This window comes from Panthera pardus, unplaced genomic scaffold, assembly GCF_024362965.1.
Source record: "Panthera pardus isolate Hobbes unplaced genomic scaffold, ASM2436296v1 HiC_scaffold_333, whole genome shotgun sequence".
NCBI lineage: Eukaryota > Metazoa > Chordata > Mammalia > Carnivora > Felidae > Panthera > Panthera pardus.
The window spans coordinates 522,291-538,800 of record NW_026526914.1 but is presented as its reverse complement, the minus strand read 5'-3'; the positions used below and the strand labels follow the sequence as shown (position 1 = coordinate 538,800).

The 16,510-nt window shown below is 58.5% G+C and overlaps 2 protein-coding genes across 2 annotated transcripts; both read right to left on the bottom strand.

Annotated features, from left to right (window-relative positions):
- Window positions 1-3,737: 3,737 nt before the first annotated feature.
- Window positions 3,738-6,450, bottom strand: LOC128774592 (testis-specific Y-encoded protein 1-like). The gene is made up of 5 exons (XM_053893659.1): window positions 5,764-6,450; window positions 4,467-4,544; window positions 4,199-4,310; window positions 3,915-4,060; window positions 3,738-3,809 (listed from the first exon to the last, which is right to left on the bottom strand). Exons 1-5 carry the CDS (start codon window positions 6,448-6,450, stop codon window positions 3,738-3,740), a joined length of 1,095 nt encoding a protein of 364 aa, XP_053749634.1.
- Window positions 6,451-13,387: 6,937 nt separating this feature from the next.
- On the bottom strand, window positions 13,388-15,935 carry LOC128774551 (testis-specific Y-encoded protein 3-like; the record flags this gene model as incomplete). The annotated part of the gene is made up of 6 exons (XM_053893617.1): window positions 15,753-15,935; window positions 14,796-14,954; window positions 14,026-14,103; window positions 13,770-13,881; window positions 13,532-13,677; window positions 13,388-13,438 (listed from the first exon to the last, which is right to left on the bottom strand). Coding segments are annotated over exons 1-6 (729 nt in total), but the record flags the coding sequence as incomplete, so codon positions are not given.
- Window positions 15,936-16,510: the final 575 nt, after the last annotated feature.

Sequence of the window (16,510 nt, the reverse complement as noted above, 5' to 3'; positions counted from 1 at the left end):
CTTCCAGCTCTAACTCCTCCCAATCCTCTTCCTCCAACTCCTCCTCATCCTCCTACTCCTCCTCGTCCTCTTCCTCCTCCAATGCTTCCTCTGGACATCCTTCTATTCTCCAGGCACATCTTTGTCCCTTAAGACTACCACAATCTCCTCTAAGGACGGGAGCAATAGATCTCGCACTGCCCCCAAGTCATCCGCAATGAGCACCGGACCCTGCGGATGGGCTCTCACAGGCCTTTGTGTCCCTGCAAAAGGAGCCTGGCAACCTCCCAGGCCTCCCGGGGAGACTCGGTAGTGGGAACCTGGGAGCAGCGACGGGATCCCCGGTGCAGCGACACCCAAGGGATGGTCATATCGTGCTCTGTCTTTTCAACAACACCTACAGCAGTATCGGACCTAGAGGCCGGGACCCAACGGGCCTCCCACGCGACCCCTGACCAGCCAGCCTTGTGTCGGCAGCGCCATCCAGGAGGAAGCTCACCGACACGTATGCCAGGCCTGGGACCCCAAGGCGCTTCGATCACCCCCTAGGCGGATAAGGTCAGGCCTAGGTTACTGCATGGGACCTGATGCATCCGTACAGTCGTCCCCAGTTCCTTGTAGGACAGGTCGGACATCCTCCACTGGGCCATGGGGTCTCCATGCTGTCAGCTGGCAGCAGCCAACACATGACCAGCGGTACTGGGACACCGTCAAGCCTTTCCTCTCATGCTGGACGGTGGCCGTGTGTTTACCGAAAGCCCTGTATGGGGGCCACGGGCTGCGGGGAAGGCAGGTAGGTGGGTGGCCAGGCACAGACGAGACCACCCGCTGTGATCCCGCAGGGTCACTGGGACTTCACTTCCATCTGGCCCACACGCAAATTCTAGGGATGGGGCTTTGGGGGCAGTGCGGAAGCCTTGCAGCTTCAGCGTCAAGGAGCTGGGCACACACACCTGTGGGCACAGCCGGCAGCAGACTGGGACCAGTGTTCCTCCCTAGGCCCCTTTGACCGTCCACCACCTGAGAAGAATACTGGAGGGGCTGTACGGCTTTAGCCTCCCCAAAGCGCACACACAGTGGGCCATGTGCTGCCCACTGTGGTTTGGGGCAGGGCGGGGGGAGCCCGGTCAGAATCCTGACCACAATGTCCACAGCATCCTCTGTCGACATGCAACCGCTGAGACACTGAGAAAGGAACCCAGTTCCCCATTTACATGAGGCCAGGAGTCGACAAAGCCTGAGGCTAATCAGGGTCACCCGCACAGGGACTGAGAGGCGCATTCTGGCACCACTTACATGCAAGGGGAACACAGTTCTGGGACACACCTTGACATGTCCCCAGCCCAGCTGCAGCGACAGTGGTGATCTTGTGCTGCGGGGAGAGGTGTTGCTGGCAAGGAACTGTCCCCTCAGAGAGCAGCTGGCAGGCTGCTCACCTGCCCATCCACACATGGATCACGCACACCACCCTGCTATGGCACCCCTGGGGGACTCAAGTCACCTGAGGTCTAGGGTCCCAGCTCCTCCCTTTCCCTGGGCCTGGTGCACAGGAAGCAGAGAGGAGAGCCCCAAGGAAGAGCTGACTGGCGACAAAACATGGCTCGTCTGCCAAGAGCAGAGATTTTTGCTAGACGGCTCCCTCCAGGGAAATACCTACGCCCTCTGCACACCACGTAGCCTGACAGGTTGGGTTCCCTAGCTACCCTGTGCACAAAGCCTGGGCACACCATGTAGCCCCTACGTATTTGCTACTGTCGGCCCACCAGAGCCACTCACACACACACACACACACACACACACACACTCACTCCCACATAGACACACACTAACACACACACAAGCACACTTACTCACAAGTGGTCCACTGGCCACTGGACACAGGCTGTCCTCCCCTCGGCCCCCCTCTTGACCTTGCACCAATCTCCCTTTTGCATCCTGACTTGAGCCCCCTGGCACAGCAACGATTGCACCCATCCCAGCGATTACCATCAGGACTCAGGAGGGAAGGGACTGCACTCTTGTATTCTGGCACCTGACCGTCCCACATAAGCACCTCATTCACACAGACCGCTGTGTCTCTCCTTGTCTCTCCAGTGGCCTAACCACCCACTCCTGCACACACAGAGACACACGGCTACGCAATCGCACGAACATATGCACGCTCACACTGCCGGCACCACCACGGATCTCAGGCCCAGTTTGCCACAGACGCCCACACACACTCGCACGAACTCACGCTGGATCTCTGCCCTCGTGCGTACTCTCTCCATGAATTCCCACTCATAAGCCTCGCTGCTGCCCACAACCCACACCTGCCCCTCCCCCTCACACATCTCCCATCCTGAGCCACTGTCTGAGGACAGGGCTCGGGGTCAAAGGAGCCCCGGGTGTGGGAGGCAGCAGCAAGGTATACTGCCATCGACTATGAGAAGGCTGCCTGCTCCTGAGTTGTCCGGGGACATGTGGTCTTAGCTCTGATCCTGACTGGAGGCTTTGCTGACTGGATTCTATCTCACCAAGGACACAACACCCCTCTGGGAGCAAGGGTCCTGGATGAAACCCCCCCGAGTCCTGGCCACACTGTACCACGACCCAGTGGACCAATTTGGTCCCACTGTGCAATCCCCTTCCCTGCCTTTCGGCTCTGGCCTATACAATAAATCTCCAAATAACAGGTCTGTCTCTTCCTCCTCCTCCTTCCAGGCTCTTCCTGCCCAAGAAGGCAGGCCTCTGTGCACATGGCAACACCGGCCCCACCCCAGTACTGCACCTCTCCTGCACACACAGAATCACCCGGGCAGCGGCTAGGACAGTCACACTCAGGTCCCGTTCTCGTCGAGCCTCCTTGCGTCCCCCATAAACACACACAAACACATACACAAAAACAGAAGGGTTTTTAGCTTCCTGTATGTGTCCACATAAACATCGTGGAAACTCTTCAAGGCTGCCACACGTTATCTCTTCCTCAATTCTCTCCGGGGCACGTAGAAGACAGGAGACTCATCCACCCATCTCTTCCAGCACTGGTGGCGTCCTCCATTGTTTCTGCATGGGCAAAGATAGAAGCTCTGCGCCATTCACGCCCACACAGATGCAGAGCCCCTGACGCATGTGGGCACACGCAGACACATTTGCGTACACGCGCACACACGCACCCCCACGCAACAGACACCAAGAATGATACGGGATATTTGCAGATACATCCCAGATGGTGTCACTCTTGTGCCTCGCCCTTTTGCGATCCCCCTTGCTTTCTCACCCAGGGATTCATTTCCAGCCCCCAATGGCCTTGGACCAGTTCTAAGAATGGCTGTCGGGTTGCGGGAGGACATGGCGTGGTGGGGCACATGGAAGGAAGTGCGAGATTCTCACCACAGTGGCGCCTGGGGACACGGCAGCTCCTGACCCAAAGACTGGCAGGCAAATCCAGACTGAAGGAGCAGGGGGAAGCCCGGGACAGGGCGGACATCCACGGGGAGCATTTGTGGTGAAGCACTGCTCCTCCCCAGTTGCTCTCCAAAGCCCCAGCCCACAGCACAACTGCATTTGGTTTGCAGGCTTCGACCCTCTGTGTGTTTGCAGCTGAGTCTCTGCAGGTCCCCTGTCATCCTCCCACCCTCTCCCCATGCTACCTGTGTCCCTGTGTCGGCGGACCTTCCATTTCCAAGCCAATGTGTGGCCCACGTTCCCTTGCCCATACAACACGCAGGTCAACACACCGCATACTGGGGTTCTCACCGACACGTGAGCACGTCAGATCACTGTCTGCTGGTCCCTTCCTCCCTCAGGTAGTACTGCAGGGGATTGGGCCACAGGTCCTCGATGATGATCTGGAAGAGGACACAGGCCGGCGCCACATTAGGCATAGCCCACTCTCCTCTCTGGCCGGGGGCCACCCACATCCCCACTGCTGACGAAGGCCTCAGGGGCCCCACCTCGGCAATCCTGTTCGCCCCTGGGCAGCTGTGCTCACACAGCCAGTTGAACAAGTTAAGGCTGGTGGGGTCATGCCTGCGACTGGGAGCTCCACGTTCATAATCCCAGAACCACTGGACTGGAGTGGAACGCGATGTCCTGTAGCCTGCAGGAAGAGAGGATTTGAGGAGCAAGCTGATGGCCTCCTCCCCACCCACCTGCCCCTCCCCCTCCCCCTCCCTCCGGCCCCTGATTCATGCTCCTCATCCCCCTGCCCCGCACCATCATGGGACCCACACCCTACCAGCAAAGCTCAGCTGATACTCCTTAATGATCACTGGGTTCCGGAAGTACGGGTTGGCCCCAAAGAAAAACATCACTCTGCAGCGGTACTTGGGATGGCCCACTTCTTCCACCTGCCGTGAGCAATGGGACAGGAGGGGGCAAGTGTCCTCCCTCGGGGTCCTGAGCTACTTGCCTGGCTGTGAGGGTGAGCACCTTTGCCTCACCTTCTCCTGCCCAAATCCCACACCCGACGGGACGGCCCCCAGCCACAGCCTCCCCGGTCTCACCTCCAAGTCGACCACGTAGCTGAGCACGTCTTTGTCCTGGGCACCGATCATGGCCGACAACCGGGGGTGATTCAGAATCTGTGCTGTGTCAAGGAGCTGTGCCTTCAGATGCTGTGGAAACAGACACAGCCCCCCTCCAACCCTCCCAGGCTAAGAGCAAGGGACTAGATCACGGCATGTGCAGAAAGACCAGGAAACACTAGTCCCCACACTCCTCAGCCTCTGCAGATGCATCAGACCCCATCGACACTGGGCAGTCCGTTGGCTTCCTGTACCTGCCACGCTGTCTGCACACAGCAGGGAGAGACTCCACTGCCTGCACGCCTCACAGTTCCTTCCTATATCTGACCTGTGTGGGCTGCCAGCAGCCCATCATAGCTTGTGATGTCGGCATGTGCTCTGACCCCTCCTCACGGCTGGGTTTCTTGGCATATTCCCGTGAAGACCTATGTTGTCACCAGCCTCCTGAGTCCAGATGGAATAACATGGCTTACAGGAACCCGACTGCACACTTACGCTGCAAGCAGAGGGTGTGGGAGGGAGAAAGAGATCGAGAAGCACGGACGAGGAGGGCCGAGGAGGGAAAAGGATTAGACACAGTGACACAGCCAGTCCGGAGAGAAAGACATGGGTGGGACCGAGCCGGAGCCTGAGGACAGAGAGGGAAGCAGGGGTGGAGATACCAGGAGAGAATCCTCTGTGTGTGTGTGTGTGTGTGTGTGTGTGTGTGTGTGTGTCATGTGTCAGGGTCTGGGGAGGCAGCTTGTACCCCATTCGGAGTGGGTCTCAGTCGTCCTACTGTCTGGCAAAGGGGCGTGGCGTGGTTCCACTAAAGGTCATGAGTGTGTGTCTGAAATGCTCTCTTTTGAAGGAACTGCTAGGAAACGTGCACAGCCTGTGAATGTGAAGGTGGGTGTGCGGCCTGCGTAACTCTCCCATTTTGCAGCGAAATGTTTCCTTGCCTTATCTGCTCTGAGTGAAGGCTGCTTTGTGCTACCCTAGCTCTGGTAGCATGGGGACACATGGCTCGTGTCTGCAAGTAATATTTGAGACCAGCCTGCAGGCCAACGTTGGCGGAGACCTAGAGGAAACAGACCCAGTCACCAAGTCCCCCCATCCCCAACAACCGCCCCTGTCCAAGGCCTTACACTGGATCCCAGACCACACCAACCCAGGGCCAGGGACCATTCCCCAGCTCTCCTCTCTGGGGGCCATCGCCCTGAGGCACCCTGCTCTCAGTGCCCAGCCCTCCTGCACAACAGCCCCCGCCATCACCCACCAGCACAAGGAAGGATACCGCCTGGGCCCAGAAGCCAGGGATGTGCTTGATGATGGCCCTTCTGTGATCCAGGTAAGAAATCTGCCTCCGAAGAATCCTGCGCTTCAGCCGCCATAAGGCCCTGGAATCCTGGGCATTCCCAGCGCTGATCTCCAGCTGAAGACGCTCCAGTGCTGCCAGCGGGTCCTGGGCTGAGGCAGGACGCAGCGCTGGCTCTTGCTGCTGCAGCGGCTGTGAGAGCTGGGGCCCCTCCTCCGCCTCTGCATCTGCCTCGCGCTTCTCCTCTTGCTCCTGAAACTCCTCCTGCTGCTGTCTCTCAACTTCCACCTCCTCCTCCTCCTCGTGCATGTCCTCTGCTTCTGGCTTGGCTTCCTCAGAATTCTCCTCTCCAGCCACCTCATCCTTGGTCGCCTCGCCGTCCTCTTCCTCCTCCCCGATCACCACCTCAGCCGCCACCATTCCGTCATCCAATATCAGCACCAATTCCTCCGCTGGGCTTGCCACCTGTATCTCACACCCGGCCTGGGTTTCCTGCACAGGATGGGCGCTTGCCGCCCCTGAACCTGGGGACTGCGGCCAGCCCACGCCCTCCAGCGCCCCTGCATTCCCGCGGGGCCGGGACTCTCCACCTTTCGCATCCGGGACGATCAGGGCCCAGGGTCGGCGGGAATCTCCGCTTTGTCCGGACCGCGACACGCTGGCCATGACGCTCGGCCCCGGCCCCAGTGTAGCTAGGGCAGCCTCAGGACAAGGACAGGAAACGGCAGCAGGTGGGGGGAGCCTTGGCCGCAAGACCATTAGCTCCCTGAAGCCTCCCGCCGCAGCCCGCCAAAGTTGAGCGCAGGCGCACAGGCTCTGGGATTTGAGGACTCCGCATTGGCTGTGGCTGCTGTGGAGGAGGGGCCGAGACAGAGGCAGTGAAGAGTGTGCGCATGCGGCCTGGGGGCGAAGTGGTTCCAGGGCAGGTCAGGCCAGCTGGCCAGGTTCGGGGAGCAATCAGTTGCAAGACAGCAAGACAGGGTGCTGGCCGCCAGCAAGCGCGCGCCAATGGCCGGTCCAGGCTCTGGAGCGAGTGCCAAGGTGCCAGCGTGGCCCCCGTTTGCCGCATGTCCTCTTCAGCGCTGTCACCTTCCAGCCTTCACTTGCGAGGTCCCCGGTATCGCGCAGTCTGTGGTCGCTTGTACACCCTTTCCCCAGAGGCCTCACTACGGGCACCAGAGCATTCAGCACAGGATCGTCCACTCGTCCACGCCGTGAGCCACTCCCTGCTCCGTGCCTTGCCCCTTCTTCATGAAGCTGGGGCAAAGCCTGGAGAAGTCCTTAGTGTCACGCCTACCGGGGCCACATGGCCGTCCCCACGGTATCTCCTCGTTGGCCGTCAGGCTGAGGGCGGCGGTAAGGTGGGTGCCCACCCAGAACCAGTGACACCCACCCTAGACCCACCCCACCGCCATGTCCTTGCAAGAACACAGCTCAGTAGACCTCACTGCACTGCAATGCAGAGCAAAGAACAACCCCCAGAGCACCATCTGCCACTGGTGCCCTACTGATCTCCGTACAGAGCGCCAGGGAGATGGGGTAGTAGGATTTAGCAGCTTGCTCCGGTCCTGAAATCTAACCTTCCACTAAAAGGAGGACGACTCCAACCACGCAGGGCACGTAGGGGCCCTTCACCGAGAATTGCAGACTTGTCTGTGTCTGTCTCTGAGAAAGCCCCGTGCCTGCTTTCACTAGTACACACGAAAGCAGACGAGTTCCCTTCCCATTTCCCAGGCACCAACAAGAATTCTGAAGAAGCATGCACCCAGACACAGAAGGTCCACTGAGAGAGACAGTGAAAAAGAGACACACAGAGAGACAGAGCTATAGAGGGAGAGAGAGAGACACGTGCTAGCAGAGCAGATGAAGGAAGGACGAGTGGAGGGGAAGACCGGCCTGGAGAGGGAGAGTCCGGGGAGATTGGCGGGAGAGACAGGGAGGAGGAGCAAGACAAGAAGAGACAGAGGGGCACCTATTACAAGGAAGACAGGCGGAGACAGGGGGAGGCATTAGTGATGGAGAGGAGGGAGACGAAGACAAAGAGAGCTGGAAGGAAAGTGGGAGGGAGGGACAGGAAGAAGACAAGGGAGGGGGAGGCAAGGAGAGGGTAGGAGGAAGGAGAGCAGGGGCAGCCGAGGCGGAGACAGGTGGGCTGACTCTGAAGACAGGGCAACTGCAGTGTGCACTCTCTTTCACCTGGTGAAATTCACCTGTGCAATTTGCACAGAGACGAATGCTCTACAGTGGTCAGCCCTCAGCACAAAAGGCACCGCTCCCACCTGGACCTTAAGGGCAGTCTGAAACGATCGCTGAACTAGAAGGAAGCTGCAGTGAGGTCATTCGGGGTGAGGAAGAGGGCACCGCAGGGAAGAAAACAAGGACCCGTTCCCCACAGGGCTGCTGGAAGTCCTGTACTTACCAGCAGGAGACAGCAAACGGGACTGCCGGAAAGACACAGCAGAGATTTAGGCACAGCACATGCGGGAAGAAATCACGTCCCAAAGCTCGGCAAATTCAAGCAAAAGCAGAGGCTGCACATCCATGAATGTCAATGCTTTCCGAGTGGAACCAACGAAGTTCTCACAGATGCCCAGGAAATGTGCTCAACTCTGAGGCCCCCTCGCCTCTGGCAAGCTTCTCATCCAAAGCGACTCATCACAGAGAAAGGGTGGACCGTGAGCAAAAGAGCCAAGGTCTCCTTCGGATCCCCGGACGCAGACAGGTGATCCGCCCAGTAATTTCAAGCCAACGTATGGTGATAAAGGTTACCTTCCACCACAGTGATGGAGGAAACTCGCACCCGAGGGGAGGACAATGAGTGAGAACCGCATCCCAGGCTGTAAGCTAAGGACAGACCATCAAGCTGTATTGGAAGGTCACGAGACCGTGACTCAAATGTCTGTACAGACACAGAGCGTCTGTAGAAGCACGAGGGCTGGATAGTTGTAAGCAGGTAGCAGGATTTCTAAGTCTGGGCTGCCTGTATGATACGAAAGGCTAACACGTGCAAGCAGAGCTATGCCCATGTGATGCGGATCAGCCTCCTGAGGCGGTACTTTGTACCCTGTGGAGGACCTGGGAGACGCATGCAGGCGGGCTCCTTGTGCACCTCTGCCACCAGGCACACGTGTGGGAAACGTAGGGCCAAAGGGTTTGCCGCCGGGCTTAGTGTGGCTCACCCTTCTGCGGGTGCATTGAGCATCAGTGCAGAAAGCACTGGGCTCACTGAAAGAAGCCAGCCCCTGACAGAAGCACAGTGGTGGTGAGCCCTGCCTGATGGATTCCTGAGGAGACTAAAGGAGTTAAAGGCATGCAGTCCACCAGAGAGTAGAGTGGTGCTAATCAGGGGAGGGTGCGATGAGGAGGTGTCGGGGCTCGGGTGTGAAGATGCAGTCATGCCATGTGCATGAGTTCTGGAGATCTAACTTGCACAGGGCAGCCGTAAGCAATGCTTCACCGCCTCATCAGATTTCTCAGAGGCAAGTGCTCTCACCACACACAAAGAGGGGTCGCTGAGAAATGTCCCGGTGAAGGTGGCTGGACGGAGCGCTTGCACGTGAAGGATACGGGCACATCCATCACTGCCCGTTGTGTCCCTCAGGCACGCACTAGTCCTGGTGGACTAAGCTGAGCTCAGAACCCAGCAGTCAAAGGTGTCAGCCTCGTTCCTGCAAACATGGATCAGACTCCCAGGTAGGACGTAATGGACAAATTAGGGACCAGAACACACAGGAGGCACACGGAAACGAGACACACACTGGCAGGGGGAAGTCTCTCCCAGCCAGGAACATGCCACGTGGCAAAAGAGTAAGTGGGAAAACGTTGCCGGTCCGCTTTTCACAATTTACGCCTGCATCTGCAATGTGCAGGCCAGTGACGTTTGAGCCCCTCGGGCGCAAAGGGTTTGAAAACAGAAGGACAGAAAATAGAGGTGTGACGGAATGCTCACAGCAAGCCAGCTGCATTTGGGGACATTAACTGGCTGGCAGTGAGTGCATGGCCAATCCTCTGACGAAGGTCCTACAGGCACGGAAGGATTTCTGGCTCCTGGAACATAGAACAGAACACGCAGAAGCCCCTCCACCTGACAGCAGGACAGCAACTGGATCTGTCAGTGGAAGAAAGGGGTTGAATGCAGAGGGAAGCACACTCAAGCGCAGAAGCATACACCAAAGACAAGACAGGCCACCAGAGCCACAGCTGACCCAACACACAGGTGTGCAGAGACGAAGGCGGTTACACGGGTACAGCTGTGCCCACTTAGGCCAGGCAAGGAGGCATCACCAGAGAGGTGTCGGCACAGGCAAAGCCAGGAAAAGACACAAACACGCCAGGGCTCACTCAGGGAGACAGAGGAGCACAGGCAATGCGAGACATTTCCTGTGAACAGAGAACAACGTGACGATCCCGACAGGCCAATGAGACACGTGTGGTTCAGAGACATGGAAGTCAGAAGGCTCCTGAATTGCTGAGGGTGTCCTCTCTCGAGGGACAGCACTCTGGAGCCCACACACGCTGATGTTGGGGTGGAAGAGGCCGCTGGGCAGCAGATACAGTTGTGCAGGGGGTTTAGCAGCTCCTGGACCCTAGGGCTCCCCGGGGAGAGCTGCGGATACGGGAGGACACCCGGGGATGCCGGGTGTGCAGCATGAGGGCTGTAATCCCTCGGACACAGAGCACCGAGGCCTCTGCCCACGGACCTCAAGTGTCCACACTCGAGGGTTTGGCTCTGGGTGCCGTGAGTGCATTCCACACCCACACCTTGTCCGTACCTTGTCTTTGGGACAGGCCGGGCGGAAACGTCACCCTGGCCCCTAAGGAGGTATTGGCTGGAGATATTAACATGTGGGGGACCCTGTGTTCACCTGTCCCCTAAAGTGTTCCTGCTCGGCAAGACCTATCAAGTAACGGCCTGCTTGTGCAGGAAGATGCCCCAAAGGGCCCAGCCTCATGACCACTGAGGCCGTATTCCCACTGCACAATCACTGGCCATACTTTCTTTGGATGTTCACACCCAAAGACTCGGGTCAGCACTGGGAGCTTTTCCAGGGTACCCTGACATTTACCCATCAAGCAGCTGAGAAGACGTGCCTCTCCAGCCAGTGTGCAGACAGCAGCGAGAGAAAAGCCTCCTTCCCTTCTAGAGAGTGCGACAGCCTCTGCCCTGGAAGAGGTAAGGCTTGGTTGCACAGATCCTCAACTCCACAGCGTGCTGACACCCCGCTGACCGTGTTGTCTGCATATGATAGGGGCAAGAGGCCTCCATGCATTGGGACTGCCCACGCCTTCTCTGGAATAGAGCCACTGCAGAGAAGGCTCTTGTACTGCAGAGCTGTGCAGTGGGGATCCTGGGGAGCTTGGGCAGCTTGGGAGACAGGAATATTAGTGTCGGGAGGTCAGTGTCAGGCACGCTGTGCCGGGGGCCGTGTTACATGGGGATACAGAAGAGCCTGCGATGGACAAGGCTGAACTCTGTCGACTGCACTGCTCGCACGGTGGAGCTTTTGTTTAGCACAGACATCTCTGGCAAGCAGCCATCTGCTGTGTAAGGAGTATCCCAGCACTCACGTCTTCGCAGGTGAGGCTCGTCCCAGTCCTTTCTAAGCTCCAGGCCTGCCGGGGACCTCTGCACAGAATGCTAAGGCCTCACAAGTCCATCGTTCCCTATGTGGCTGAGGCAGCCTTTGTCCTGGCACTCAGGCAAAGGAACACAGGCTGCCTGGGACGAGGCGACCTCCCTGAGCGCCTGCTGGTGTTTGCACTTGGGAGTCTTCTCACAAGTCTCACATGGCGTGTTGGACACACGGCTTAAGCCTGTGGACACAGAGGAAGAGCATCACCCGACTCATCACGGCTGATGATGAGAGGGCAGAGGGCACACGGGAGAGGTTGGCGTGTTCGTGCCCTTGAAGAGCCCCACCTCCCCGTGACCCTCCCCTCTGTTGGCTTGCAATCTGGGCCACCCATTCGTAACCAGAGGTCTTTTCAGAAACAGCAAAGTTCACACAAGGGCATCAGCACTAGGACTCCTTCAGGAGTCTTGTGTGTGTGTGTGTGTGTGTGTGTGTGTGTGTGTGTGTGAGAATAAGTGAAGCGGTGTTTGGGAGGCTCAGCTTCAGGAAGTGGAACCAGAAAAGTTCGCTGTGATTTTGGAGTTGCGTGAGACTGTAGTGGGCTGTTTTCTCTGCAGTGTGTATGTTGTCCCTGTCAACTCTGCCTGAAGCAGAACTTCATCGGTCTTACCCACCCACTCTGCCTCTGGTCCCTCGGTTCCTTCCCCTGGACGCCAATCTTACAACCTGCTCACAATCCCTCAAATATGTGTGGCTGGTCCTGAGATCCTGACCTTGTCCACAAGACAGTCTGCATTGGTAGACGTCTGAAAACCAGAGGGTAATCAACCCTGGGAATTCCTCCCTGTGTGGCGGTTCAGTCAACATGACTGAGGGTGTCCCCATGCGGGATTCTGGGGGCACCATCATGGACATGCCCAATCCCTGAATATTGGACATCCCTGGCCTGTGCTGGCCTCTCCGTTTCCTTGAATTTCCTCATTTTCACAGGAAAGCTATGAACCTGGGCACTGGCCTTTCTCTCAGGTTTGTGCCCTGGCCTCCCTCACTCAAGTCCCCATTGCTTCAATCTTACTGACCTCACATGCAATCCCAATGTGTGACCCATCCCTACGGACAATGTCCTACGTCCCGCCCTTCCTTGGAACTCCAATGTGCAGGCACAGAACACTTACACCTCTGGACAGCCGCATGTATACATGGACACGCCCCAGAGCGAACCTGAGAGGAAGACACACACAAACACTTCATGCTGTTTATCTCCCATTCTATATTTCTTCAAATGTATTGGACCCCCGCCCTGCGCCACGTGTCACCACCACCCTTGTCCTTATTTCATGGCCAGGAGAATCTTGTGGACCATCGGTGAGCATCGGAAGGGTTTCCACTGGGGTCGATGAAGTGCGACGCTCCTTCATACTCTTCTCAAGATCGTGCATATCCCTGGGATATATGGGTACACACAGACAGACAGACAGACACACACACACACACACACACACACACACACACACACACGCACACACGCACACACACACACACACACACACAGGACAGGTGAGAGTCTTATCTTGGCCCTGAGTAAGGTTGCTTGAATGTTTCCAAACGGAAAGTAGGATGGGAGGGTGTGATAAGCTGTGCCAAAGCTGACAAGGGGATCCAGAAGCCAGACAACATGTGGGATGGTGGTAGGAGGCCTGAGGGTGGGGTTCATGGTCCGGGAATGACAGTTGTCACCGTGCTATGTGATGAGCCAGCTTTGGTTGTCCCGCTTTGCTCATTCTTTTTGTCTAGCCCCCTTCCCACCTTCAGGCTCCCCAAAGGGGCAAAGCCTCTTTGACACGTTACTTCTTAAGACTCCCTGTCTCAGGCTGATGCCCTTTTGACCTGGGGTCACCTCCTGTGCCGCTGTGAGTCTCGGTGCCTCCATGCAGAAGAGAATTGTGCCCTGGACCCCATGACACACATTTCCGTGCCCACACCCTTGGCTGCTCACCTCTTTCCCTCTCAGTTCTCTCTCCTGGGGCCTCCTTCATCTTGAAATACGGCAGGGGGTTGGGCCAAAGATCCTCTATGATTATCTGGTAGGGGAGACAGGCCAGGCCTCAGGTAGCTATCCCACGCAGTGGGGGAACCCATGAAAATCACCTCCCTTCCTTGTTACAGGGCCCCACCTCAGCAATCCTGCTAGAGCCGGCAAAGCTGTGGTCAGAGAACCAGTTGAAGAAGTTGAGGCTGCTGTTGTCATGCCTGCGTCTGTAGGCCTCCTGTCTGTACCTTGGGTACCACTGGATGGGACTGGAATGAGACGCCCTATACCCTGCAGGAAGACGAGTATGTGAGAAGGCGCCAGAGAACTAATCACATTCAACCCTGCACCCACTGCCGCCCATGCAGTCAGTGGACACTTACCATCAAGGCCTAGGACATACTCCTTCGTAACGACTTCATTCTGGAAGTAGGAGTTCTTGCCAAAAAACAGCAGGATCTTCCGGCATTCCCTGGGAAACTTGTGTTCCTCCACCTGCCGTGGTACAGTGGGGCAGAAATGTGAAATCTTGTTCCAGGAGACCCGCCCTCCCCTGAGGAAGGAACACATCACTTCTCCCCACCACCTCCCCTCCCCACACAGCCAGCCACCCACACCACCTCCCACTCCCAGGCCGACCTTCAAATTGGTCATGTGGCGAAGCATGCTTTCATCGGGCTTACTAATCAGGGCTGACATCTGAGGGTGGTTCACAAACTGCCGCAGGTCAAAGAGCCTTCAGGTGCTGGGCGTGAGAGAGCTCGAACCAGAGAACCAGTGTGGACAGCATCCAGGCGTCCTCCCCCCGGGACTGGCGTCCTCCCCCAGGGTCTCAAGCCCTCCCCACAGGCTGCGTCCAGGCCCACGGGGTCTCAGGATCGCGCAGGGCTCTGCTAGACACGCACAGGAGGCTGTGCATGCCCAGACGCCCGCAACCACGCCTAGCTTTGTGTGCTCGTGAGGACACTGAGGACGCTTACTTCCACACAGCCAGACAGCACACATCCGGTCTCGCGCCGACCAGTGGGCATTCACATCGCCTTCCCCGCAGCAAGATGCTTAGCGGGACCCAGAAACGTGCCCCCACGCGGCTTTGTGTGGGAAGAAGCCCTCGGTCATTTCCCCGACCTGGCCTGGACCTCCACCGCCACTCCCCACTCTCCCAGCGCTGTTTCCGTGCCAGGTGCGACGTAAAGCACACATGCCTCCCCCACCCCGGCACTGCCCTCCTCCCACACTCATTGCAGAGCCAGGACCACCGGATGGGATCACGTTTGCACGTTCCCGGCCACTGGAGCGTGGCTTAGCTCCAGTCCCTGTCCTGGGTTCCTCTAAATGGCACCTCCCTTTCCTTCCTCTTGCGCAAGCCCAGCCCCCTGTGGACCCTCCACCAGCAGCAGGAAGGATACAGCCTTGGCCCAGAAACCACGGATGCCCTGGATAAGGGCACCTCTCTGCTGCAGATGTCGCTGCCGCCTCTGCCACATCCTGAGTTTGAGTCGAGCGTGCTCCCGGCTGGCTTGTTTATTCACCGGCTGTAGCTCTATCTGAAGGGCCTCCAGAGCCTCCAGAGCCTCCAGTGGGGAAGGGCAAGGACGGAGGCCTGACTCTACCTGCTCCTTCTTAGCCTGCTTCACCTGCAGCTCCTGGGCTTCTTCCACCCATCGGCCTTCCTGCTCACTCGGCTTCTGTTCCTCCTCCACCCGCTCCTCCTTGTCCTCCTTGCCCTCCACCTCCTCCTCGCCCTGCTGCTGCTCCTCCAGCGCTTCCTTCTCCTGCTCCTCTTCCTCCTCGGTTTGCAATTCTGCTCTCCCTTTAATGGCTCGCACGCCTTCCCTTCCTCCTCCTGCTCCTCCTCCTGGTCCCCTTCCCCTGCCACTGCCGCCGCCAATGCCTCCACCGCCACCGCCGCGGCCGGCGCCGTGGCCGCCGCCGCGCCCGCTTCTATACCCTGCTGCTCCTGCTCCTCCCCTTTCATTTCCGCCAACTCCTCCTCCTTCCGCTCTTCCTCCTTCTGCTTGTGCTTCTGCTGCTCCTCCTCCTTCTAATCTTTTACTCCTGCTGCCTCTCCCCCTCTTCCTCCTCCTCCTCCTCCTCCTTCTGCTCTTCTGGTCCTGCTGCTCCCCCTCGCCCTTCAGGTCCTCCTCCTCGTGAACTTGGACCTTCTCCTTCCCCGGCTCCTGCTCCTCGTCCTCCTCCCCCTTCTTCCTCTGCTCATGCCCCTCTTCCCCAGGCGCGTCCTCTTCCGCGGCCGCCACCTCAACCTCCTCCTCCGCCAGGCCCCACAGCGCCTCCACCGCCACTATGTCATGCACCAGCGGCACCGATATCTCGCTGGGGCCGCCCACCTGCCTCTCGGGTCGGGCCTGGCCTTCCTGCACAGGCTGTTCGCTTGTGGCCTGCGAGCCTTCGGCCTGCGGCACCTCCGGCCCTGCCGGAGACCCAGTGTCCCCACGGGCCCTCGTCTCTCGACCGCCCCGTTCCCGGTCGAAGGCGGCATGGGGGCTCCGGGCATCCCCAGTGTTTCGGAAACACGAGTCGCGCAACATGCGGCCCCGGCCCGAGACACCAACTGTGGCTCCTACCGACGACGAAGCGGGAGGTGAAAGCACGGCCCCCCTCCCCAGACCCAGTGAGTGGAGCCCTGAGGGCAATGGCTGGCAACTCGCTCCCCCTTCCTCCCAGAGCCCAAAGGTCGAGGGGGCGCATGCGCATGCGCATGCGCATGGTGCTGTACCCAGGATGCCTCGGCGGTGGCTATCGCTATGCCGATGCTGCCTCGGAGGCCTTTGTGGTGAGAGGTGTGCGCCTGCGGCTTTGAGGCTGAGGGAGCTCCAAGCCACGCCCAGGCCGCTTCACTGCCTTCAGGACCAATCATAGGGACGGTGGCGTGCGTGGCTTCGGCGGTCCCGCCCCTAGGTCACCCGGAAACTGGGGCGCGTCTGTTGCATAGGCAGGAAGGCTCTGGGCCCCGTGCAGTGCAACTCCTCCGGGGGGCTTGCAGCCAGCCCTCTGTGCGCTCTGGGTGCCCTGTTTGGCTTCTGGCCATGCGAAAGCGACCTTTGCAGTCCACGCTGCGCTGGGCACGCGGCTATCTACACACACGGGTAAAGGGGGACCTCCC